The sequence below is a fragment of the Salmo trutta genome, chromosome 30, assembly GCF_901001165.1.
Source record: "Salmo trutta chromosome 30, fSalTru1.1, whole genome shotgun sequence".
Taxonomy (NCBI): domain Eukaryota; kingdom Metazoa; phylum Chordata; class Actinopteri; order Salmoniformes; family Salmonidae; genus Salmo; species Salmo trutta.
The window spans coordinates 4,254,691-4,282,136 of NC_042986.1; the positions used below are offsets into that span (position 1 = coordinate 4,254,691).

At 42.5% G+C, this 27,446-nt stretch overlaps 1 protein-coding gene and 1 pseudogene across 2 annotated transcripts; one reads left to right on the forward strand and one right to left on the reverse strand.

Moving 5' to 3' along the window:
* The window catches only part of LOC115168846 (serine/threonine-protein kinase mTOR-like), a 104,312-nt pseudogene that overhangs the window by 41,616 nt on the left and 35,250 nt on the right, over positions 1-27,446 (forward strand).
* On the reverse strand, positions 16,970-21,930 carry LOC115168972 (angiopoietin-related protein 7). 2 transcript variants are annotated; one of them, XM_029724552.1, is made up of 6 exons: positions 21,690-21,930; positions 20,927-21,391; positions 18,516-18,616; positions 18,239-18,433; positions 17,823-18,018; positions 16,970-17,723 (listed from the first exon to the last, which is right to left on the reverse strand). In XM_029724552.1, the coding sequence occupies exons 2-6, from the start codon at positions 21,282-21,284 to the stop codon at positions 17,554-17,556; spliced, it is 1,020 nt and encodes a 339-aa protein (XP_029580412.1). In that variant the 5' UTR covers positions 21,285-21,391; positions 21,690-21,930; the 3' UTR covers positions 16,970-17,553. The 2 variants fall into 2 exon arrangements, with proteins under 2 accessions (XP_029580412.1, XP_029580411.1); XM_029724551.1 differs by having other exon boundaries at positions 20,927-21,899.

Here is a 27,446-nt window from a genome sequence, read left to right on the forward strand (position 1 = left end):
TGAACTATTGCAGCATAAATACTGGAGGCTGAGACAGGAGGGGTTGGGAGACACTGTGGCCCCGTCCGATGATACCCACGGAAAGGGCCAACCAGGCAGGATATAACTCCACCCACTTTGCCAAAGCACAGCCCCCACACCACCAGATGGATAACTTCAACCACCAACTTACCATCCTGAGACAAGGCCGAGTATAGCCCACGAAGATCACCCCCCACGGCATGAACCCGAGGGGGGCACCAAACCCGGACAGGAAGATCCCGTCAGTGACTCAACCCACTCAAATTACGCACTCCTCCTAGGGATGGCATGGAAGAGCACCAGTAAGCTTGTGACTCAGCCCCCGTAATAGGGTTAGAGGCAGAGAATCCCGGGGGAGAGAGGGGAACTGGCCAGGCAGAGACAGCAAGGGTGGTTCGTTGCTCCAGTGCCTTTCCGTTCACCTTCACACTCCTGGGCCAGACTACACTCAATCATAGGACCTACTGACGAGCTGAGTCTTCAGTAAAGACTTAAAGGGCAAGACAGAGTCTGCGTCTCTCACATGGATAGGCAGACCATTCCATAACAATTGAGCTCTATAGGAGAAAGCCCTGCCTTCAGATGTTTGCTTACAAATTCTAGGGACAACAAGGAGGCCTGCGTCTTGTGACTGTAGCGTACGTGTAGGTATGTACGGCAGGACCAAATCGGAGAGATAGGTAGGAGCAAGCCCATGTAATGCTTTGTAGGTTAGCAGTAAAACCTTGAAATCAGCCCTAGGCTTTACAGGAAGCCAGAGTAATATGATAAACATTTTTGGTTCTAGTCAAGGTTCTAGCAGCCGTGTTTAGCACTAACTGAATTTTATTTAGGGCTTTATACGGGTTGCCGGAAAGAAGAGCATTGTAGTAGTCTAATCTAGGAGTGACAAAAGCATGGATGATCTTTTCAGCATCATTTTTGGACAGAAAGCTTCTGATTTTTGCAATGTTACGTCAAAAGAGAGATCAGGGTCCAGAGTAACGCCGAGGTCCTTCAGTTTTATTTGAGACAACTGTACAACCATCAAGATTAATTGTCAGATCCAACAGAAGATCTCTTTGTTTCTTGGTACCTAGAACTAGCATCTTGGTTTTGTCCGAGTTTAAAAGTAAAACATTTGCCTCCTTCCACTTCCTTATGTCTGAAACACAGGCCTCCAGGAAGGGCAATTTTGGGGCTTCACCATGTTTCATTGAAATGTACAGCTTTGTATCGTCTGCATAGCAGTGAAAGTTAACATTATGTTTCCGAAAGATATCACCAAGAGGTAAAATATATATAGTGAAAACAATAGTGGTTCTAAAATGGAACCTTGATGAACACCGAAATTTTCACTTGATTTGTAATCATCCACATAGACAAACTGATATCTTTCTGACAGATAAGATCTAAACCAGGCCAAAACTTGTCCATGTAGACCAATTAAGGTTTCCAATCTCTCCAAAAGAATGTCATGATTGATGGTGTCAAAAGCAGCACTAAGGTCTAGGAGCAAGAGAACAGATGCAGAGCCTTGGTCTGACGCCATTAAAGGTAATTTACCACCTTCACGAGTGCAGTCTCAGTGCTATGATGGGGTCTAAAAACAGACTGGAGCATTTCGTGTACGTTGTTTGTCTTCAGGAAAGCAGTGAGTTGCTGCGCAACAGCTGTTTCTAAAAATGTTGTGAGGAATGGGAGATTCGATATAGGCCGATTTTAGTTTTTAATATTTTCTGGGTCAAGGTTTGGCTTTTTCAAGAGAGGCTTTATTGCTGTCACTTTTAGTGAGTTTGGTACACATCGGTGGATAGGGAGCCATTTATTATGTTCAACATAGGAGGGCCAAGTGCTCCCATTTCGATGTTCCTCTCAGCTTGTCCACACTCTCCCAGTGCACTTTGGTAGCTGAGCTGTGTTTGGGGTGTTGTTTATCCATGTTTCAGAGTCACTGGAATTCTCGGCTTGCACATCATTCTCCCATAGTGCGCGCACACCCCTTCAATCGACTCCTGTGCCGTCACAAAGTGCCACAGCGGCAGTAGGGAGTGTTACACTTTAAGAGTCGATGATGTCACCCCTCCTTAGAAATCCAACCCCACCACATGCAGGGAAGTCTGGCCGTGCAGCAGCTTTTGATCAAACCATCAAAAGCATCGCCAGTCTGTCATGGGTGTCTCTTATCTCTCCTCTCTTCCTCTACTTCCCTGCTTCAGTACCAGATCTTCATCCCTATGGTGAACAAAGTGATGTTGAAGCACAGGATCAAACACCAGCACTATGATGTGCTCATCTGTCGGATCGTCAAGGTCAGTTTTTGGTCTCACGTTTTTGGACAGCACGTGTTATGAAATGTGTTGAGAATAGCGAGGAGGCAATCTGTGAGAAACGCATGAGGCAGGTTTGAACAATTATAATTCCAAGCAGACAGTGTAATAGAAGAGGATTAATTGATGCATGTTGCTTACAGTGCGTTTTTCTTCAGGAAGGAAATGAAACTTGTGGGCAGAACAGATGTTTAGGAGCCCTGGGCTCACTGAGTGTGTGTGTGTGTGCGCATCATCATGGTAACCGTGTTTATCTCAGGGGTGCACTTTGGCAGAGCAGGAAGAGGACCCTTTAATCTTCCAGCTGTGCAGTAACCTGAGCGACACAGCAGAGACGGGGCCAATGAAGAAGCTCCACGCCCTGCAGAAGGTCAGGAGAAATAACATGTCATTTCCATTCCTGGACTGTGTCTTGTATTATGCTTACATTTCAACTAATAGTTTTTTTGTCCTCAAACAGGTAGTGCTTTTGGTTTTAGAGGCTTATTACCAAATCACTTCATGATCAGAGTTGATAAGTACTTTTTCAAATAGTCGTTTGTGGTGAATATATAAAACACATATTTGACAGTCTGCTCAGTTTTCATCCAAATTTCCCTCTCAATAAGACCAATGCACAATGATTTTGAAGCGCCTTTGTTTCAGCACGTCTAATCATTTCAAAACAGTGCGAGACACTGACCTGTCAGATCTGCTGATGGAGATATCTTCCCTCACCCAACTGACGCCATATGAAGCGCATTAATGTGATTTTTGTGGCTGAGGCGCCTGAGCGTGGTCCTGCTTAACGACCCTGTGCTGGTCGCTGGCCCAAACCTACATTCCCCTGGCCAGGTATAGTTATCCCCTTTCCCTCCCTCCCTCCCTCCACCAGACTTCAGAGCACCAGGCAGTATTTTCTGAAGCCTAGCCAATATGATGTGGCCATTCAGCAGATTTACAATTCAGAGACTTGCAATTCACTGAGACTTACAATTGACTAAAGGTGCATAAACAACAGCATTGCTTGACATTTTTTTAAATTTTAATTCATAACTATCTAACCGAAATACACAAAGCATCCAATTAGAAAAAAACATTAATGTAACAGTGATTTGAGCCCAAAAAATGCTTACGATGAAACGTCCCCCCCCCCCCAGAATCCATCACACTGATTGTGATCTGATCTAATGGATGTTTATTCTCCCATCCATCATTAGTGATCTGTTCATTACAGCCTCCCTGCCGTGCTGGTTGGAGCTGAGTGAGGACCAGCACCATGAGTTGATCCGTAGCATTGAGCTGGCCCTCAACTCCCAGGACATCGTCGAGTTCACCCAGACCCTGCTCAATCTGGCCATGTTCATGGAGCACAGCGGTAAGGTGGGTTCACATTCAGAGCAGGGCCCTATAGAATGGGTCTTAAGCTCCAGTCCTGGATAGAGCTACTTGGTGTGCAGGCTTTTGTTCTAATTAAAATAATAAACTCATCACTATCCTCAATCTGGGCCCTTATTAGCTGAATCAGGTCTGGTGATGAGCTGGAATAAAGGCCTGCACACCCCGTAGCTCGCCCCGTAGTTGGAGAACCCTGCTTTAGAGCAATGTCACATCATCAATCCACCCATCTAAGGAATGTTCTGTGTTTTTTCAGGTTCCTCTTCCTCTGAGAGACAATGGCATTGTTCTGCTTGGCGAAAGAGCTGCCAAATGCTGTGCATATGCCAAGGCCCTACACTGAAAAGAGCTGTTTTTTCAGAAGGGTGCCTCTCATCTCATTCTAGAGTCCCTCATCAGGTAGGAACCTCAATAAGAGAACACAATGATCAGCAGAACCCATTTTGAGTGAATAGGGGAGTGTTTGGCGGGTGCATGCTGTACATTTCCTGTGCTTCCCAGACTTGGCTATGGCCAACATCAATTGTTGAGACATTCTACGGGTAGCTACTGAAGCAGTGCGGCTACTATATGCCTGGAAGGTTTCAAATTCCCCTTGGGTTATAGAACTCTTGCTTTTGTTGGGTCAAACAGGTTTTACTGCACTTTTACTTTGTGAAGCCTAACCACAAAATTACTAGAATGGAAGATGTGGTGCTTTTAATGGCCATTTTCTTTGGCTCCCCCGTATCAGTATTGGTGGAATGCGTGTGGTGGAACCTGGTTGGGGAGAAGAGATGTCCAGTAGTTCAAAGTAGCTGTCAATTGCCTTAGCGATAAAGTGTAAACAGAGAGAGAGAAACCGCAGGTTATGTACAGTAAGTACATTCCCCTGAAATAAGAATACCTCCATTTGATATTAAATTTGACTCACCACCTGGATTTGGTCTTATGTAGCAAAATGTAGTTTTTTACATTGGATAAAAGTAGAGACTCGGAGCTACAAAATGGTATATCATACACTGCATTTGAGGAACAATGGGAAAGTATTTCTGCTTTGAAAGTTGATCACCTTGTAAACTCACTTTTGAGAAAATCGCCTTTGAATTGTTTTGGTATGTAGTGAAGAGCTCCACTTTGTCTACACCCATTCACATCCTCTTAAAACCTCTCTAGGGTATGTGGGACGAAATCGTCCCACCTACTCAACAGCCACTGGAATCCCGTGGCGCGATATTCAAATACCTTAGAAATGCTATTACTTCAATTTCTCAAACATATGACTATTTTACACCATTTTAAAGACAAGACTCTCGTTAACCTGTTATGGATAGGGGGCAGTATTTTCACCGCTGGATAAAAAACGTACCCGATTTAATCTGATTATTACTCCTGCCCAGAAACTAGAATATGCATATAATTATTAGCTTTGGATAGAAAACACTCCAAAGTTTCTAGAACTGTTTGAATGGTGTCTGTGAGTATAACAGAACGCATTTGGCAGGCCAAAACATGAGAAGATTCTGTTCAGGAAGTACCCTGTCTGACCATTTCTTCCCCTTCTTCATTCTCTCTATCCATTACAAAGGATCTCTGCTGTTACGTGACACTTCCTACGGCTTCCATGGGCCCTCAGAGCCCGGGAAAAAGCTGAATGACGTAATTCAAAGCCCTGGCTGAAACACACGAGCGCTTTTGCAAAGTGGTCTATCAGCGGACAAAGGGCTTCATGCTCGTGCACGAGTCGACCCCGTGCTGTATTTTCTTTCGGCTGTTTACCTAATTGCAGATTCCCGGTCGGAATATTATTTACATTTACATTTAAGTCATTTAGCAGACGCTCTTATCCAGAGCGACTTACAAATCGTAAAGCCTTTTTGAAATCGGACAGTGTGGTTAGATTAACGAGAGTCTTGTCTTTAAAATGCTGTAAAATAGTCATATGTTTGAAAAATTGAAGTTTTCGGATTTTAGAGGAATTTGTATTTCGCGCCACGCCCATCATTGGATATTGGAGCAGGTGTTCCGCTAGCGGAACATCTAGATGTAAGAGGTTTTAATCTAACCACACTGTCCAATTTCAAAAAGGCTTTACAACGAAAGCAAAACATTAGATTATGTCAGCAGAGTACCCAGCCAGAAATAATCAGACACCCATTTTTCAAGCTAGCATATAATGTCACATAAACCCAAACCACAGCTAAATGCAGCACAACCTTTGATCTTCATCAGATGACACTCATAGGACATTATGTTATACAATACATGCATGTTTTGTTCAATCAAGTTCATATTTATATCAAAAACCAGCTTTTTACATTAGCATGTGACGTTCAGAACTAGCATACCCACCGCAAACTTCCGGTGAATTTACTAAATTACTCACGATAAACGTTCACAAAAAACATAACAATTATTTTAAGAATTATAGATACAGAACTCCTTTATGCAATCGCTTTACGGCAAAAGCACATTTTGCAATATTCTGAGTAGATAGCTCGCCATCACGGGCTAGCTATTTTGACACCCACCAAGTTTGGCCCTCACCAAACTCCTATTTACTATAAGAAAAATTGGATTACCTTTGCTGTTCTTCGTCAGAATGCACTCCCAGGACTTCTACTTCAATAACAAATGTTGGTTTGGTTCAAAATAATCCATAGTTATGTTCAAATATCCTGTGTTTTGTTTGTGCATTCAAGACACTATCCGAAGGGTGACGAAGGGTTACGCGCCCGGCGCGCTTCGTGACAAAACATTTCTAAATATTCCATTACCGTACTTCGAAGCATGTCAACCGCTGTTTAAAATCAATTTTTATGCGATTTTTCTCGTAAAAAAGCGATAATATTCCGACCGGGAAACCCTGTTTTCGTTCAGACGAAAAAAGAAAACATGGTGTCGGCTCGTGCACGCACCCCCAGTCTCATTGTTCTCTGATCGACCACTATCCAAATGCGCTACTGTTTTTCAGCCTGGGACACCAGAGTCATCATTCACCGTTCTGCCGCCTTCTGAGAGCCTATGGGAGCCGTAGGAAGTGTCACGTTACAGCAGAGATCCTCAGTTTTCAATAAAGAGAGTATAGAAGGCCAAGAAATGGTCAGAGAGGGCACTTCCTGAAAGGAATCTTCTCAGGTTTTGGCCTGCCATATGAGTTCTGTTATACTCACAGACACCATTCAAACAGTTTTAGAAACTTTAGGGTGTTTTCTATCCAAATCAAACAATCATATGCATATTCTAGTTTCTGGGCAGTAGTAATAACCAGATTAAATCGGGTACGTTTTTTTATCCGGCCGTGCAAATACTGCCCCCTACCCTAGAGAGGTTAAGCTTTAGCCCCCCCCATCTCGTTTAGCTCTCGGAGCCTTCAGAGCGCACACTTGACACTCTGGCCGATGATTTGTTTACCTCTGGATAACATGAAAACAGCCTAACCAGCTCAGCTGGCAACAATTTCATTATGCTTTTTTTGCCAATGTTTACTGACACCGGCCATATTCAACAGGTGTTGTAGACTTTAGCTTAAGACATGTAGCTAGCTAGCTAGCTAGGTAGCAATGAACCTAGCTAGGTAAACAATGTGTAAGATCACACACATCACTTAACGTTAGCTAACGAGCCGCCCAGTTAACATTAGCTAGTTAAACGACAATGAACATGGTGCCAAATCATGTCTTTACTACCCTGCATGAATCTGCTGGTAGCTAACCAACCAGGTTCAATGTTAGCTAGCTAACATTAGGCTCTAACTAGAACAGAAAACAGCTCTGGGATACAAATAATAACATCAGCTAGGGAGCCAGCCAGCTAATGTTAGCTAACAGTACATTTTAGCTTGAAATGAAACCACTTTCTGTCAAAATGAGGAGCGTGTATCTGAAAATGTAGCTAGCTAACGCTAGACTATCTTACCTGTATACATCATCATGCATGATGGACACGTCTCCCTGTCAGGAATGCTATACCACGGTTGCCCTTAGTTTGAAGATGTAATCCAGAGACAGGTGTTTTCTCCATCTCTTTAGCTGTCATACTCGATCCTCCAGAAAGTGGAGAGCAACACTTATGCAGCTCCACTACACAATACATTTTTTTTTAAAGTCGCGTTCGACAGGATGACCAACACAGACTGACCGGCTCAAATAGACAGAAGCCTTCGATATGGCAGACCTATCCGAACTCCTCTCTCGGCATGTGGCTTAACCAATAAGGCTTGTAATATAACTATTTTATTCATATTTACAGATGACATACAAGTTTGTTATTAAGGCACATAAAAGTTCACGTGTTCCAGAAGGCATTTCTGGCAAAAAAACACAAATGGCTCCTCTGTGAAGTTGTGACTTGCGACATGCACCTCGTTTCCTGAAAAGGGTAACAAATGTTTGTCTGGTACCGCACACAATGAATGGAACAACCGGCCGTAGCGAATGCTTTTTTTTGTTTCTTGCTTAGTCACTGTAGCATTGGCAGACTTCACCTTTCCCAAATTGGAGTGTGTTTTGAGTTATAACACAGAACAGGTGTCCACCTCAATGCGAATTCATAGCTTACACTTCGGTTTTAGTTCTTCCATTGCCTATTATTTTGTTTTTCTTTTGGTGTATTTGTGAACCTAAAAGCCTCACTAAAGACACAGCTGACCACTCTAGGACATTTAACCACCCCTTTATGAGAGTCACTACACCAATCAAATAATGGTTGACACATCCCTCATCCCATAGCACTTTCATATCTCCTGTCATCTTTTCCATCCCTCCTCTCATTTTAGTCATTTAGCAGACGCTCTTATCCAGAGCCACTTACAGTAGTGAATGCATACATTTCAAAAAATTTTTCCCCCGTACTGGTCCCCCGTGGGAATCGAACCCACAACCCTGGCGTTGCAAACACCATGCTCTACCAACTGAGCCACACGGGACCTCTAGCCCTTGTCTTTTACGCTAGTGTTGTATTTCAAGCCATTGTTTTCCAGCCATTTAATTGTGCGTTTGCCCCCTTTCATCCACCGAGGGGTCTGGAATAGCGTTCTCTCAGTGGCCTGTTTTCAATTTCTCCCCGCCTTGATGATGATGAATGACGGGAGCCAGCAGCTCAATGTTTTCAATCTCTCCATCTGGTTCTCACCTCTCCAAGATTTCCCATAAAATGACTCCTGTTCACCACGTAGCCTGTTCTATTCCATCACTTTGGTGTAGTAGATTTCTGGGGCCATTGCATTATACACTTAAGTCGGGAAATTTTGAAGATATTTTCCCATTTCTTGTCACCTTCCCTACTCCCAAATATATATTTTTAAATTCAGTAACTCAGTTGCTGGTTGTTGGTGGGCCTAGCAATGAAACCTTGATTTTGGCATTTGTAAGCCAAAAGTAATCTCAGTTGTCGCGTCAGACCATATGGGTCTTCATTTATTTAGCATTAAGGCATTGCAAATATGTGGAAGTTATTTACCGACATGGAAACGATTATCCACGTTGTCCTAGGAATTAAAGGTGACTTTGATGCTCCACATCCGCCCAGATGCGGGGGCTATACACTATTAAGTCTTTTGCAGACTGTACGTCGGATTCAGTCTTTTACGATTATTACATCACACTGTGCGGTGTTACCCAATTAAAATCTTGATATCAACCTGGCCAGATTGTACCATTTGCTACAGTTCTGTCACATTCTGTAAACTTTTGTCTGGGACGGGAAAATCGTGGCATAAAACTGCTAAAATCGTATGGTATGTGGGGGGCTTAAGGCATGAGGGATTTTGAGTCGGCAAAAATTATTTACGCGCCTCGATCTGGGGTTAATCCACTAGTCTAGACCATTACTTACCATTAGGTAAGCCTAAGGCCCTGCTCAAATACTTAAAAATGAGTCCTTCCTTTCCTTCCTTCTTACCCTTTTCAAAAGAGCCTACGTCTTTTTCCTTGTCGCCTTTGCTGTCTGGTAGCTGATCACTCCGCTCAATAAATTAATACAATTTGAGGATTAAAGCAATTTTATTTTGATGGAAGTCAGTTGAGGTCATTGGGTTCTCACATTCCAGATGATTTTATAACATTTACTTGTTGAATTATAGGTTTTCATGGTACTGCAACAAGTTATATTATTACCCACCAACACTTTTTTATCTCTGAATGAAGCATATCAACATAGAACCAATGGTGGAGATACTGGTGTGTTGGTTCAACACTAAATGCTTTCCAACCGATACTGATGCAGGTTTGATGTGTCTATCCCTTGGCACTTGATGAAACACATGCTATTCTGTGAAGTCTTTTGTTGATTTGCCATGTAAATAAGCTCTTGCTGCTTATGCATTACTTATTGCCACTAAATGCTAGCGGAGTGCAATGCTTGACATCATCCATATGCAATATGCCTACACTCTGAAATGTTGTCTTGACAGTAAAAGCACTTACTATCATTTAGGCTTTCCGGCCTTATACTGTATATTATTTTGTTTTTTACACTTTATGAATACATAGGCCTAGTTTCTGCTAAGCTGCATCTGTAGGAGTCAAATGTTTTTATTTGACTTCATATTGATTTAGTAATTTCCTTAATTTGACTTTTAAGATACTTTGAATTTTTTGTCATTTAGCAGACACTCTTATACAGACTTGTAGTATTGATTGCATACATTTACATACTGGTCCCCCGTGGTAATCAAACCCACAACCCTGGCGTTACAAGCACCATGCTCTACCAACTGAGCTACACGGGACCTAGAGATTGGTCTCTTTGCTGGCGCTGAAAAAGTGGCACTAAAACAAATTCTCCTTCAGTACTTCACGATATCTTGATATACTGTAAATAGCTGAGGCTTTGGCAGAACCCTTTCAGAAAGTTAGGCTACCCTGTAAATGAACTATAAAATGTCCCCGGCAGACCTCGCAGTGAATGGCTGGAAGAAATGAAGCGTGTCAGCCATTAGCACATGGGCATTCCAAATACACATCCACATCCGAGAGGTTACACCAGGCCACAGGGTTCCTAGATTAATGAGGATTGGAACCTCACATTCTCCTTGGGACCCCAAGCTTCACTCCGCTGCTTCTGGTGGAAACCTTTTTGGACTGGTGGAGAAACAAGCTCCGCAGATACAATAGAATGGCTCTGTAATTTGACATCAATCCTAAATTATTCTCAGCATTGATCACTGTCCCTAAGCTCCCAAGGACTTACTTTTAAGAATATCGCTCATCTGCCACAAATGGAAGCACCCACTATTTATTTGGAATCTCCTCTATCCTGCCCTTGGCACCTGTTTTAAAGGACATACACAGACAGTGTACCCAGCTTAAGGTATGCCATGGGCACACTGCCTCACCTCTTACATTAACGTGCCATTTCAGTGGTAGTTGCAAAGTCATTGTTTTTGAATGTGGTAAAGACCTGTCAGAGTGGCTGTAGAAGCCATTGACATGATGATGGGCAATCGTGGGAAACGTGTGTGTGTGTGTGTGGGTGTGTGTGGTCTTGTTCCCTGGAGTTTGGCTATGTGACCTTTGCCCAGTGGCATGAATGTCAGTGTGACCTGTGAGTCAGAGCTCAGTGGTGGCTGAAGGCATGGTTATTGGTTGATCAGAGACACGAGGGTGATCAACTGGTAGCTTCTCAAACCTACTAACCATTGTCCTTGCCCTTGGTGCTGAAGTTGGTGTTGTTGTGGTAGCGCAGAGAGTCCCCAGCATTTCCACTGTAGTTGGCGATGAAGAGTTTGTAGCTGTTCAACTCATTTTTCACTGTGAAGTAACTGTACTCTGCATAGCGGGTCTGGCCTTCCCAGTCCTGGAGAACAGGCAAAAGAAACACTACATGATTTAGATATTTGCTGCACATCTTGTGGTAAAACTATGCAACTGAGAATATTGAACTACGGTTCTAACTTTTGGTGGAGCAAGAGGTTTACCACTTGACCATGAGTTTTCTTTTTACTGTGTTTGTATCTTTAGTCTCCTGGCCCTGGATAAACCCTCCAAGTTAGGCTACCCTATCTGGTCCTTTGTACCTCCATCTCTATCCTTAGTATGCTGGGCTGCCTTGTCAGACGGAAGATGTTTTCATTGCCTAGCCAGAAGTCTCCGCGGATGTTGCCAAAGCCATTTTTGTACTGCTTCCAGTCGCGGTTGAAGGAGGTCAGGCCCACCTTGCGTCTCTGGATAAGCGTCCAGCCACCACCATTGCTCTCCATGTCACAGAAGACCTGCATTCAAGACACTATCCGAAGGGTGACGAAGGGTTACTCGCCCGGCGCGTTTCGTGACAAAACATTTCTAAATATTCCATTACCATACTTCGAAGCATGTCAACCGCTGTTTAAAATCCATTTTTATGCGATTTTTCTCGCAAAAAAGCGATAATATTCCGACCGGGAAACCCTGTTTTCGTTCAAAGACGAAAAAATAAAAACATGGTGTCGGCTCGTGCACGCGCCCCCAGTCTCATTGTTCTCTGATCGACCACTATCCAAATGCGCTACTGTTTTTCAGCCTGGGACACCAGAGTCATCATTCACCGTTCTGCCGCCTTCTGAGAGCCTATGGGAGCCGTAGGAAGTGTCACGTTACAGCAGAGATCCTCAGTTTTCAATAAAGAGAGTATAGAAGGCCAAGAAATGGTCAGAGAGGGCACTTCCTGAAAGGAATCTTCTCAGGTTTTGGCCTGCCATATGAGTTCTGTTATACTCACAGACACCATTCAAACAGTTTTAGAAACTTTAGGGTGTTTTCTATCCAAATCAAACAATCATATGCATATTCTAGTTTCTGGGCAGTAGTAATAACCAGATTAAATCGGGTACGTTTTTTTATCCGGCCGTGCAAATACTGCCCCCTACCCTAGAGAGGTTAAGCTTTAGCCCCCCCCATCTCGTTTAGCTCTCAGAGCCTTCAGAGCGCACACTTGACACTCTGGCCGATGATTTGTTTACCTCTGGATAACATGAAAACAGCCTAACCAGCTCAGCTGGCAACAATTTCATTATGCTTTTTTTGCCAATGTTTACTGACACCGGCCATATTCAACGGGTGTTGTAGACTTTAGCTTAAGACATGTAGCTAGCTAGCTAGCTAGGTAGCAATGAACCTAGCTAGGTAAACAATGTGTAAGATCACACACATCACTTAACGTTAGCTAACGAGCCGCCCAGTTAACATTAGCTAGTTAAACGACAATGAACATGGTGCCAAATCATGTCTTTACTACCCTGCATGAATCTGCTGGTAGCTAACCAACCAGGTTCAATGTTAGCTAGCTAACATTAGGCTCTAACTAGAACAGAAAACAGCTCTGGGATACAAATAATAACATCAGCTAGGGAGCCAGCCAGCTAATGTTAGCTAACAGTACATTTTAGCTTGAAATGAAACCACTTTCTGTCAAAATGAGGAGCGTGTATCTGAAAATGTAGCTAGCTAACGCTAGACTATCTTACCTGTATACATCATCATGCATGATGGACACGTCTCCCTGTCAGGAATGCTATACCACGGTTGCCCTTAGTTTGAAGATGTAATCCAGAGACAGGTGTTTTCTCCATCTCTTTAGCTGTCATACTCGATCCTCCAGAAAGTGGAGAGCAACACTTATGCAGCTCCACTACACAATACATTTTTTTTTAAAGTCGCGTTCGACAGGATGACCAACACAGACTGACCGGCTCAAATAGACAGAAGCCTTCGATATGGCAGACCTATCCGAACTCCTCTCTCGGCATGTGGCTTAACCAATAAGGCTTGTAATATAACTATTTTATTCATATTTACAGATGACATACAAGTTTGTTATTAAGGCACATAAAAGTTCACGTGTTCCAGAAGGCATTTCTGGCAAAAAAACACAAATGGCTCCTCTGTGAAGTTGTGACTTGCGACATGCACCTCGTTTCCTGAAAAGGGTAACAAATGTTTGTCTGGTACCGCACACAATGAATGGAACAACCGGCCGTAGCGAATGCTTTTTTTTGTTTCTTGCTTAGTCACTGTAGCATTGGCAGACTTCACCTTTCCCAAATTGGAGTGTGTTTTGAGTTATAACACAGAACAGGTGTCCACCTCAATGCGAATTCATAGCTTACACTTCGGTTTTAGTTCTTCCATTGCCTATTATTTTGTTTTTCTTTTGGTGTATTTGTGAACCTAAAAGCCTCACTAAAGACACAGCTGACCACGCTAGGACATTTAACCACCCCTTTATGAGAGTCACTACACCAATCAAATAATGGTTGACACATCCCTCATCCCATAGCACTTTCATATCTCCTGTCATCTTTTCCATCCCTCCTCTCATTTTAGTCATTTAGCAGACGCTCTTATCCAGAGCCACTTACAGTAGTGAATGCATACATTTCAAACATTTTTTCCCCCGTACTGGTCCCCCGTGGGAATCGAACCCACAACCCTGGCGTTGCAAACACCATGCTCTACCAACTGAGCCACACGGGACCTCTAGCCCTTGTCTTTTACGCTAGTGTTGTATTTCAAGCCATTGTTTTCCAGCCATTTAATTGTGCGTTTGCCCCCTTTCATCCACCGAGGGGTCTGGAATAGCGTTCTCTCAGTGGCCTGTTTTCAATTTCTCCCCGCCTTGATGATGATGAATGACGGGAGCCAGCAGCTCAATGTTTTCAATCTCTCCATCTGGTTCTCACCTCTCCAAGATTTCCCATAAAATGACTCCTGTTCACCACGTAGCCTGTTCTATTCCATCACTTTGGTGTAGTAGATTTCTGGGGCCATTGCATTATACACTTAAGTCGGGAAATTTTGAAGATATTTTCCCATTTCTTGTCACCTTCCCTACTCCCAAATATATATTTTTAAATTCAGTAACTCAGTTGCTGGTTGTTGGTGGGCCTAGCAATGAAACCTTGATTTTGGCATTTGTAAGCCAAAAGTAATCTCAGTTGTCGCGTCAGACCATATGGGTCTTCATTTATTTAGCATTAAGGCATTGCAAATATGTGGAAGGTATTTACCGACATGGAAACGATTATCCACGTTGTCCTAGGAATTAAAGGTGACTTTGATGCTCCACATCCGCCCAGATGCGGGGGCTATACACTATTAAGTCTTTTGCAGACTGTACGTCGGATTCAGTCTTTTACGATTATTACATCACACTGTGCGGTGTTACCCAATTAAAATCTTGATATCAACCTGGCCAGATTGTACCATTTGCTACAGTTCTGTCACATTCTGTAAACTTTTGTCTGGGACGGGAAAATCGTGGCATAAAACTGCTAAAATCGTATGGTATGTGGGGGGCTTAAGGCATGAGGGATTTTGAGTCGGCAAAAATTATTTACGCGCCTCGATCTGGGGTTAATCCACTAGTCTAGACCATTACTTACCATTAGGTAAGCCTAAGGCCCTCCTCAAATACTTAAAAATGAGTCCTTCCTTTCCTTCCTTCTTACCCTTTTCAAAAGAGCCTACGTCTTTTTCCTTGTCGCCTTTGCTGTCTGGTAGCTGATCACTCCGCTCAATAAATTAATACAATTTGAGGATTAAAGCAATTTTATTTTGATGGAAGTCAGTTGAGGTCATTGGGTTCTCACATTCCAGATGATTTTATAACATTTACTTGTTGAATTATAGGTTTTCATGGTACTGCAACAAGTTATATTATTACCCACCAACACTTTTTTATCTCTGAATGAAGCATATCAACATAGAACCAATGGTGGAGATACTGGTGTGTTGGTTCAACACTAAATGCTTTCCAACCGATACTGATGCAGGTTTGATGTGTCTATCCCTTGGCACTTGATGAAACACATGCTATTCTGTGAAGTCTTTTGTTGATTTGCCATGTAAATAAGCTCTTGCTGCTTATGCATTACTTATTGCCACTAAATGCTAGCGGAGTGCAATGCTTGACATCATCCATATGCAATATGCCTACACTCTGAAATGTTGTCTTGACAGTAAAAGCACTTACTATCATTTAGGCTTTCCGGCCTTATACTGTATATTATTTTGTTTTTTACACTTTATGAATACATAGGCCTAGTTTCTGCTAAGCTGCATCTGTAGGAGTCAAATGTTTTTATTTGACTTCATATTGATTTAGTAATTTCCTTAATTTGACTTTTAAGATACTTTGAATTTTTTGTCATTTAGCAGACACTCTTATACAGACTTGTAGTATTGATTGCATACATTTACATACTGGTCCCCCGTGGTAATCAAACCCACAACCCTGGCGTTATAAGCACCATGCTCTACCAACTGAGCTACACGGGACCTAGAGATTGGTCCCTTTGCTGGCGCTGAAAAAGTGGCACTAAAACAAATTCTCCTTCAGTACTTCACGATATCTTGATATACTGTAAATAGCTGAGGCTTTGGCAGAACCCTTTCAGAAAGTTAGGCTACCCTGTAAATGAACTATAAAATGTCCCCGGCAGACCTCGCAGTGAATGGCTGGAAGAAATGAAGCGTGTCAGCCATTAGCACAGGGGCATTCCAAATACACATCCACATCCGAGAGGTTACACCAGGCCACAGGGTTCCTAGATTAATGAGGATTGGAACCTCACATTCTCCTTGGGACCCCAAGCTTCACTCCGCTGCTTCTGGTGGAAACCTTTTTGGACTGGTGGAGAAACAAGCTCCGCAGATACAATAGAATGGCTCTGTAATTTGACATCAATCCTAAATTATTCTCAGCATTGATCACTGTCCCTAAGCTCCCAAGGACTTACTTTTAAGAATATCGCTCATCTGCCACAAATGGAAGCACCCACTATTTATTTGGAATCTCCTCTATCCTGCCCTTGGCACCTGTTTTAAAGGACATACACAGACAGTGTACCCAGCTTAAGGTATGCCATGGGCACACTGCCTCACCTCTTACATTAACGTGCCATTTCAGTGGTAGTTGCAAAGTCATTGTTTTTGAATGTGGTAAAGACCTGTCAGAGTGGCTGTAGAAGCCATTGACATGATGATGGGCAATCGTGGGAAACGTGTGTGTGTGTGTGTGTGTGTGTGTGTGTGTGTGTGTGTGTGTGTGTGGTCTTGTTCCCTGGAGTTTGGCTATGTGACCTTTGCCCAGTGGCATGAATGTCAGTGTGACCTGTGAGTCAGAGCTCAGTGGTGGCTGAAGGCATGGTTATTGGTTGATCAGAGACACGAGGGTGATCAACTGGTAGCTTCTCAAACCTACTAACCATTGACGTCTTGTGATGAGTTCATGGATAATTTGATGATATTGAAGTAAGACAGACAGCTAGACAAATAAACCACATTGACTACCATCAGCAACACACCTTTTCTTAAAAATACATGTTTATTTCCTATCCCACCAAACAACATAATATAGAGCTGTACACATTTTACAAAAGACACATTTCCAAAATAAGTGTTTGTTTTCTTACAATAAAATCTGTCATGTACTTCTGATGGAAGTACTTTGGGTGGTTGTTCCCAATCCAGTAGCTCACAAAGGTACATTGCAACACACTTGATGGATCTCTTGTCTGTGTGTGTGTGTGTGTGTGTGTATATATATATATATTATTTTTTTTCTCCATACGTGTAATCAACCTAACCACAGCTTGAGTTATGACTGATAAATAAACCCTATTGCTATGAGACTAGATAGAGGGAAGCAACATCCACTTACCCTAACGGAGCAGTGGTAAAGAGGCTTCGCTAAGGCTTTTAAGAAAATAAAATATTTAAATGATAAATACAAAATGAACTACAATTTACAATCAAACATGTTTAAACACATAACACATTCAACCCATAGACATATTCCAGACAATAACAAAGGGGAAAGACAATTTGGTTGCTCAGGTTTGGTTAAATCTGAAGCATGCGCATCATCCAGAGTTTGAAGTCAGAAGAGTTTATGGTTGAAAGTTCTGTGGCCGGATCTTCATCTCCACTCTCTTCAGGGAGTAGTTGGGCCCGTGCCAGCCGTACCAACTGATTCCATCTGTGCTCTTGCTGTGGTCGCCATAACGATAGAACACGCCGTTCAGGTTGGAGTCAGTGCAACAGTTGTACCAGTAACCACCTGTAGGGAAAAAAGGTGAAAATGCAGTCATTGGAAATACATTTGAAGGTGTTAATTCAGTGAGTTAAACCAGAGTTAAGCATTTTGTCCCTGTTGTACCTTTGCGTAATGAAGCACAGTCGTCCACACATTTGTCGTTGTCCTTGCCCTTGGTGCTGAAGTTGGTGTTGTTGTGGTAGCGCAGAGAGTCCCCAGCATTTCCACTGTAGTTGGCGATGAAGAGTTTGTAGCTGTTCAACTCATTTTTCACTGTGAAGTAACTGTACTCTGCATAGCGGGTCTGGCCTTCCCAGTCCTGGGGAACAGGCAAAAGAAACACTACATGATTTAGATATTTGCTGCACATCTTGTGGTAAAACTATGCAACTGAGAATATTGAACTACGGTTCTAACTTTTGGTGGAGCAAGAGGTTTACCACTTGACCATGAGTTTTCTTTTTACTGTGTTTGTATCTTTAGTCTCCTGGCCCTGGATAAACCCTCCCAGTTAGGCTACCCTATCTGGTCCTTTGTACCTCCATCTCTATCCTTAGTATGCTGGGCTGCCTTGTCAGACGGAAGATGTTTTCATTGCCTAGCCAGAAGTCTCCGCGGATGTTGCCAAAGCCATTTTTGTACTGCTTCCAGTCGCGGTTGAAGGAGGTCAGGCCCACCTTGCGTCTCTGGATAAGCGTCCAGCCACCACCATTGCTCTCCATGTCACAGAAGACCTGCCATTATACAGAGACTTCAATGTAGCAGGGATGTGGGAATGTAAAACTTTTTTTTTGTAGTTCCAGAGTTATCACTTACGTTAATCTCAGGGGTCCCCAGGAAGTCATCTGCAGGCAGTTTGTACTCCCCAGAGATCTTGTAGTTCTTGGTGTACAGGGATGCACAGTCGTAGATGGCATCTAGAAAAGAAAAGGTTATGTCATTAGAGATGGCCAAACCAGATGCTGTTTCATGGTGGGTTTTAAAAATGCAAATTGGCAAACGGTATAATGGGAATAGATGTCTGCCAGAGAAGTCAAAGAATTTTGGATAGAAGGATATTATACACAGCATGGTTATATTTTTTTGCATAGTTCTCTCTATTGTTTCTGTGATGGTATGGTGATGCCATTTGTGGTGCTTTGAGATCACTGGGGAGTAATGGATTCAATGCATCAAAAAGGGATCAAGTGTTTTCATGGCTAGAGGCTGGAGTGGAAACGCCACTCTAATCTTTCCTTTTCTTCCTGCTCTGCTTACCTGTCTGCACAGTGTCTGTATAATTTGCAGAGTCATTATAAAGCGCTTCTCTGTTCACTGTGGCAGCATCACATGTACTACTGCCAATAGGGTATTAAAATATACACTGCGACATGCCTGGTTAAATCTCCCCACTGCCTGGTTAAATGTCCCCACTGCCTGGTTAAATCTCCCCACTGCCTGGTTAAATCTCCCCACTGCCTGGTTAAATCTCCCCACTGTGATTAATAGTTTGGTTAAGTTCAGATGACGGATGGAAACAATTGGAGGTGGTAATAGAGGTGGTCTTTATTGACAGACTTCGTGCTGAAGGGACACTTAAGAGTTCAAATGATGGCTTTTAGCTACCACGAGACACCCAGACAAGTTTACACACTATAGTCTCCATTTCCACCAAATGATGGCAGCTGTCTAATACCGAAGATTCGGAACGCCAACTGATAATTATAGGTAATTTTTTTAACAAAGAACATACCAATATTATTGAACCTTTTTGGTTGTTTGTTTAATAATAGTCGTCTGAAACTGTAGGCTAATATTTCTGTGAGGGGCTTTTTTTAAGTAGATTTTCTGTTTTCTAACTGCAGACTGACTGACTGTTGTCACGTCCTGACCAGTAAAAGGGGTTATTTGTCATTGTAGTTTGGTCAGGGCATGGCAGGGGGTGTTTGTTTTGTGTGGTTCGGTGTTTTTGGTTTATGTTCTATATTTTCTATTTCTATGTGTATATCTATTTTTCAATTTCTATGTTGGGTTTTTGGCAATGACCTCCAATTAGAGGCAGCTGGTTGTCGTCTCTAATTGGAGGCCATATTTAGTTGGGTTTGTTTTCACTTGTGTTTTGGTGGGTGGTTATTTTCTGTATAGCCTGGGAGCCTTATGGAACTGTTATCGTCGTTTGTTTATTTTGTTTTGAGTGTTCTTTAAATAAATTAAGAAGATGAGCACTTTACCCGCTGCACCTTGGTCCAATCCTTACGACGCCTATGACAGATGTGATCATAAAGAGGATTATTTTTTTACCAACCACATTTCCTGTGTGTCTGACATGAAATCAAATCAAATTTTATTTGTCACATACACATGGTTAGCAGGTGTTAATACGAGTGTAGCAAAATGCTTGTGCTTCTAGTTCCGACCATGCAGTAATATCTAACAAGTAATCTAACCTAACAATTTCACAACAACTACTTTATACACACAAGTGTAAAGGAATGAATAAGAATATGTACATAAATATATATGAATGAGTGATGGCCGAACGTCATAGGCAAGATGCAGTTGATGGTATAGAGTACAGTATATACATATTAGATGAGTAATGTAGGGTATGTAAACATTATATAAAGTGGCAGGTGTGTGCTATCAGTATTTATGGCAGTGTTTTATGTATGGCAGCTAGTGATATGATTTTTTACACCTGTGGAGAGTGTCTGGAAGCAGATGCGGAACAATCGACAGAAAGGGAGAGAGAAGTATCGTCTCGGTGTAAACTGAATTGGGTTTGTCATGTGGAGCTGGCCAGATTTCCACTCTGGCCATTTGTCACAGTCACTACTGTACTGTACTACTGCATTCTACTACTCATAGGCTGTTATTTTCACACAAAGAATGTGTTTTACCCCTACTAGCCTAATTAGTCCATTTAAAAAAAGTTTGAGAATCACATTCACTGAAGTTGAAACTTTCACAATGCAAATAAATGAAAATGAAATTAATGAAAACAACACTAATTGTTTTATTCACACTAAAGTAGTGTTTTGTTCCTCTTTTACTTTGTTGCTGAGGAGCAATAAACTTCTTAGGGATAGGCCCCTTTTCTCCTCCATTTCCGCCTGAATGACGTGCCCAAAGTTAACTACCTGTAGCTCAGGCCCTGAAGCAAGGATATGCATATAATTGGTACCATTGGAAAGAAAACACTTTGACGTTTGTATAAATGTTAAAATATCCACAACTTAGGTTCTTACCTGATGTGGTCTGAGTGACGGACTGGGCGGCTTGCAGCTGCATGATCTCCACCTGGTTATTGATCTCAGAGTACTTGCTCTCGGCCTCAGTGACGCGGGACTCCTGCTGTCGATTCTGCTTGTCCAGCTCGATCATCTGCCTTACTACGTTCATCAAGTCTGTCTCCTGCTTGCGGCCCAGCTCCTCCAGTAGGCTGGTCAGGTTGGCCACCTGCACCTTCAGGGAGCGCACTTCATCGCAGCACTGCGCCTTTGGAGGCTTGGGTGGCGCTAGCCTCTTCCTTGGGTTTTGCGCCCACGCTTCTGTCAGCACCAGCAGCAGGAGGGTAACACTCAGAGCCACCGTCCGCAAAGACATCTTTACAATTTTCTATATTAAAATGAGTTTTCTTGTCTTGCTCGAGTTGAATGCAAGCTGTCCTGGTCAGGTCTGATTCTTTAGCGGTGCCAGAGGTCTTGAAGAAACTGAGAGAACAGGATTGGATTAGTTGAGTTAGGAATCTTACTGGTTGAAGTGAAGCTTCCTTTAGCCAACTGCTTTCTCAGGCTCTTTGCTCCCTCAGTAAAGCTGTGGCTGGGGGATCTTAAATATCTATACGTGTGCCCTCCCCTTTTTTTGTTGTGCTCACAGTTACTGACCGCCTTCAACCTCCAACGCTCTGGGTGGAGGGGCCTTTCCCACCACTGCCCCCCCACACACACCACTCACTCACTCACTCACTCACTCACTCACTCACTCACTCACACACACACTTTCGCTCACTCTTGTTGGTTCTGCCCTGTGCCTTGTTTCTTTGTTCTGTGTTGAAAGTTTCAGAGGGACACAGTTTTTTCGCCCTGTCTGGAAGAGCGAAGGACAAAGGCTCCTGTCTGAAAGAGCTCACACTTCACATGTGGTAATAACCAGTGGAATATCACCTTCTCTGGCTTTGTATTCAACAGCCTTTCATTCTCAATGACTCAGCTTTCTACAGAGGCACACCTTGCTAATGAATTTTGATACTTGCGTCAAGCTTAGATTTAACTGCTTAAAGTAGGAGTATGTGTACAATTTATCTTCGGTTTCGCCTTCACACATGACGGTACTTGTCCTTGTTAATGATAGTTGTGTAGCACCCTCAGGGGAAAGTTTCATCAATAAAAGCAGCCTTTTTACATGCCAAAGGGATTGGTTAAAGCCCCCATGCAGTCTTTTACATTTTTAAATCATCACTCACTGGTCAATTTATTAGATACAGCCATCTATTACCGGGTCGGACCCCCCATTTGCCGCCAGTTAGCTTGCCTGTTAGCTTGCATGATTCTTGCCATTCTCCTTCGACCTCTCTCTTTCGCCCACAGGACTGCCGCTGACTGGGCGTTTTTTTGTTTGTTGCACTATTCTCTGGAAAGCCTAAGAGGGCAGCCGTTTCTGAGATACTGGATCTGGCGTGACTCACTGTCTGTAGGAGCAATCCATTTTTGTGAACGGGTTGGTGTACCTAATAAACCGGGTGGTGTGTGTTTATTTCATGAAAATATGGTGCCTTCAGAAAGTATTCACAACCCTTGATTTTTCACATTTTATTGTTACAGCCTAAATCAGTGACACAAAATCTCAATTGAGACCTACACACAATACCCCATAACGTCAAAGTGGAATGATGTTTTTTGACATTTTTCCAAATTAATACAACATGAAAAGCTTAAATGTCTCGTCAATAAGTATTCAACCTCTTGGTTATGGCAAGCCTAAATCAGTTCAGGAGGAAAAATGTGCTTAACAAGTCACATAATAAGTGAAGAAGCCGGATGTGGAGGTCCTGGGCTGGCGTGGTTACACGTGGGCTGCGGTTGAAGCCAGTTGGTCATACTGCCTAATTCTCTAAAATGATGTTGGAGGCAGCTTATGGTAGATATTGTATTATGGTGCATGTTGTACTGGTAGAAAAAGCAAAAACAAATGTTTTCATTTGTACATCTGATTCTTCTTCACTTATTATGTGACTAATATAAAGCACATTTTTACTCCTGAACGGACAACGAACACAATTGCATTTTATCAATGGCAATTTGAATGCACAAAAATACCATGACGAGATCCTGAGGCCAATTGTGAGGTCCATTCCGTAAAGTATCTGTGACCAGTAGATGCATGTCTGTATTCCTGTCATGTGAAATCCTTAGATTAGGATCTAATTAATTAATTTAAATTGACTGATTTTCCTTATGAACTGTAACACAGTAGAATCAAAGAAATAGTTGCATTTATATTTTGTTCAGTATAAAATAAATATTAAATTACCTGTCCCTTACCTTCTGCCTTTGCTATGATTCCACCAATTTGGTGGTGATGTGAATGTTTCGCTAATTCTCTTTTGGTTTGTACTGAGCCAATGCCAAGCAGATATGTAGTCCATACTGTAGCTATATGGATGAAAGATTTCTAGAAACTTGGATAACATCGTTAGCTAAAATAAATAGGGGTAGCTATTTATTTTAATTGCAAACAGGGAGTGTGTAGTTACTGTTTATTCTCTCTTCCAGATCAATATCAACCTAACTGCCAGGTGGTAGTGGAGCCAGTGTAGAAATCTATTGACAGTGTATTGATAAGCTGAAAGTGTAGGTATATACTTTATAAATGTATTGATCCATTTGGAAGTGTATTAATATGGTGTGCTTTTCAAATACACTGGGATCTTCTTTTTTTTTATCTCCGAGGGCTATTTGTCTTCTTTAGTGGTGCTTACAGTTTTATCATTTATTCAAATGAAGCAGAAGGAACAGGATGTACAGAATGCCCCATGTGAGGATGCTGTTCAATGTTCTGCACATTTTGTTTGTTAAATGTGAATAACATGACCTGACCCACTAAAATCTACAATAAATGGTTCCATATTCCACTACAATGAGTGCCTCAGTATGCGCCTGGGCATCCACCAAGTGTCTGAGCGGAAAGCTCCAAGCCTTGCATGCCACTGGCGGGTCTGGTGGCTCACACTGCCATGGCTTCCAGGTGGTGTGGATTAGAGCATGGTGGACAGGAGCCAGGTACTTACCGCCAAGTCACCACCCAGTTTCAAAACGGTAGACGCAACAGAACAGAGGGTACAGGGAGAAGAAAAAAATACATTATTCTGTATCCTCGTCTGAGCCCCCTGTTTTCTTATCTCAATGAGCGGTGGTCTACGGCTTGTCTTCAAAGACATGGTGAGTGACAATGTGCCGGGGAAAGAGAAGTCATCCCGACTTTTATGACTTCTGGTAAATTAAAATGAAATCTGGTTCCATAGTTGTGGGTTCTCCCTGATCTCTCTGAACTAAATTGTAGTCGATGTGGGTGCATTTGCAAAAAGGCCCTGGTTAAATGTCTTCTTAAATCATACTCTTTTCTCCAATCCCATTTGTATTTTGGTTGACCTAAGTATAGAATTTCTGAGTGCACTTTTTATTTACCTTGCTCAAAATCAAAGTGAAAAAGTGTGATCAATTGGTTAACATACAGAAAGGAAAAAATACACTTATACCTTTGACCAATTTGCCAGTTTTGCCGAGGCTCCTGACCCTGATGGGGGGGTCCAAATGTGTTAACAACACAACGTAAACAGAGATGGAATAGCTTCTCCGGCTGACATCTCAGTGGCCCTTTAACACGCCAAATTAACACTTGCAAAAACATGCAGGAGAATGTTACTGGCCATCAATGTGGTACTAGTTTTCTAACTGTGTAGCTGTTTTGTGTTAATTTGTAGCCTACATGAATAGACCTACCAAATGAGCCAAACAAACATTGCTTTTGTGCTTTGGGATATGACAAATGGAACGTTTAAACTGTATTTTATTTTTCTAGCAGTTTCCGTTAAAACGATAGGGGCCTCCCGAATGGCGCAGTGGTCTAAGGCACTGCATCGCAGTGCTTGAGGCGTCACTACAGACCCGGGTTCCCAGGCTGTGCCACAACCGGCCGTGACCGGGAGTCCCATAGGGCGGCGCAGAATTGGCCCACCATCGTCCGGATCAGGGGAGGGTTTGGCCGGGGGGGCTTTACTTGACTCATCGCGCTCTAGCGAGTCCTTGTGGTGGGCTGGGCGCCTGCAGGCTGACCTCGATCATCAGTTGAACGGTGTTTTCTCCGACACATTGGTGCGGCTGGCATCTGGGTTAAGCGGGTGGGTGTTAAAGAGCGCGGTTTGGTGAGTCATGTTTCGGAGGACACATGACTCAACCTTCGCCTCACCTGAGCCTGTTGGGGAGATGCAGCGATGAGACAAGATCGTAATTGGATATCATGAAATTGGGGAGAAAAAGGACAAAAAAAAGTAGAAAAAAATAAATACTACATTTTCAGGAAATTCCACGTGAATTCACAATGCAGCTGCACTGCTGCCAGCAATGGTTGGGAAGGAAAGGTGGAATAAACGAGTCGGGAACAGGTTTTGTTACATTGAACAAAGTTCTCTATTGAGGTAATTTCTCTTCTCCAACACTCCCACAAAATCAAGGATTATCTCACAAGGATAAGACAAATCTTCTTCTTTACAGGAATAAGGAACACAAGGTGAGTTGTATAAAATGTATATTATTTTATTGAATATCCAAAACGTACAATATACTTGCAGTGAAGCCACTCAACAACTACACCACACCAGTCATCAAACAGACTCCCATTCAGAGCGACACACAGAAGCATCCGGGGTCAATGCCCTGCTCAAGGGCACATTGAAAGATCTCCCACCAGGCCAATAAAAGTGAACCAGAACCCTCCAAGATCCCCCCACAATTCCCCAATAGCTGTCCTTCAAACATCCAAGACCCCTCCCACATTCCCCCCAAGAAGAAAATAAATAAATACTGTTGAAGTCAGAAGTTTACATACACTTAGGTTGGAGTCATTAAAACTCGTTTTTGTAAACAAAATTCTTGTTAACAAACTATAGTTTTGGCAAGTCGGTTAGGACATCTACTTTGTGCATGACACAAGTAATTTTTCCAACAATTGTATACAGACAGATTATTTCACTCATAATTCACTGTATCACAATTCCAGTGGGTCAGGAGTTTACATACACTAAGTTGACTGTGCCTTTAAACAGCTTGGAAAATTCCAGAAAATGATGTCATGGCATTAGAAGCTTCTGTTAGGCTAATTGACATCATTTGAGTCAATTGGAGGTGTACCTGTGGATGTATTTGATGATATTTTTGGCCTTCCTATGGCATCGGGTGCTGTAGGTGTTCAGGAGGGCGGGAAGTTTTCTCCCGGTAATGCGTTTGGCAGACCGCACCACCCTCTGAAGAGCTTTGCAGTTGTGGGCGGTGCAGTTGCTGTACCAGGCGGTGATACACAAATTAACTTTTAACAAGGCTCACCTGTTAATTGAAATGCATTCTAGGTGACTACCTCATGAAGCTGGTTGAGAGAATGCCAAGAGTGTGCAAAGCTGTCATTAATTAAGGTAAAGGGTGACTATTTGAAGAATGTCTAATATAAACAAATCAAAATATATTTTAACACTTTTTTGGTTACTACATGATTCCATATGGGTTATTTCAGATTTTTGATGTCTTCACTATTATTCTACAATGTATAAAACAGTAAAAATAAATCAAAACCCTTGAATGAGTAGGTGTTCTAAAACTTTTGACCGGTATTCTATTCTACTAATCTACTGTATCTTAGTCTATGCCGCTCTGACGTTGCAAGAGGCATCATTACAGACCCTGGTTCGATTCCAGGCTGTATCACAACCGGCCGTGATTGGGAGTCCCATTGGGTGGCGCACAATTGGCCCAGCATCGTTCGGGTTTGGCTGGGGTTGGCTGTCATTGTCGTGTGTGTGTGTAGGTGGCAGGGAAGTCAAGCGCAGGAGAAACCAACTTGGTGTAACTGGAGTAGTTTAATTAAGATAAAACAAACTCCAAAAAACAACGTACATGGGTAGAATAACCCGTCGCGCACCAATACACGAGCACATAACAACAAACAATCTCTGACAAGGACATGAGGGGAAACAGGGTTAAATACACATGGAATGAATGGGATTGGAACCAGGTGTGTAGGAAGACGAGACAAAACCAATGAAAAATGGATCAATGATGGCTAGAAGACCGGTGACGTCGACCGCCGAGCACCACCCAAACAAGGAGGGGCATCGACTTCGGCAGAAGTCGTGACATTGGCCGTCATTGTAAATAAGAATTTGTTCTTTATCTGACTTTCCTAGATAAATAAAGGTTACATTTAAAAAATATCTAAAACAAATATTCTGCTAATGCCTCCAGTCATAAAAAGTTTTGTAGAACTACATGAAATGTGTTTATAAAAAGACACATTTTTTCCCATGCAAAGAAAGAAAAAACGTAGGCTGTTGTTTAGCCTAGGCCTACTCTGCTATATGCACTCAGCCATGCAATGAACAGCTCTTACATAAGTATGCAAATGCGATGATGCATGGAAAGCTTTATTATAAAAGGTGCATTTTTATACAGCAAATTATTTTCCACTATCTTGAAACTCACTCGCTGCCTATGATCCCGA

Excerpts from the sequence above, each read along its gene's own strand:
- LOC115168972 (XM_029724552.1), bottom strand. The coding sequence starts at position 21,284 with ATGTCTTTGCGGACGGTGGCTCTGAGTGTTACCCTCCTGCTGCTGGTG. Across the intron at positions 18,617-20,926 it reads CGTCACTCAGACCACATCAG|ATGCCATCTACGACTGTGCA; the intron begins GTAAGAACCTAA and ends TTTCTTTTCTAG. Across the intron at positions 17,724-17,822 it reads CTGTGCTTCATTACGCAAAG|GTGGTTACTGGTACAACTGT; the intron begins GTACAACAGGGA and ends TTTTCCCTACAG.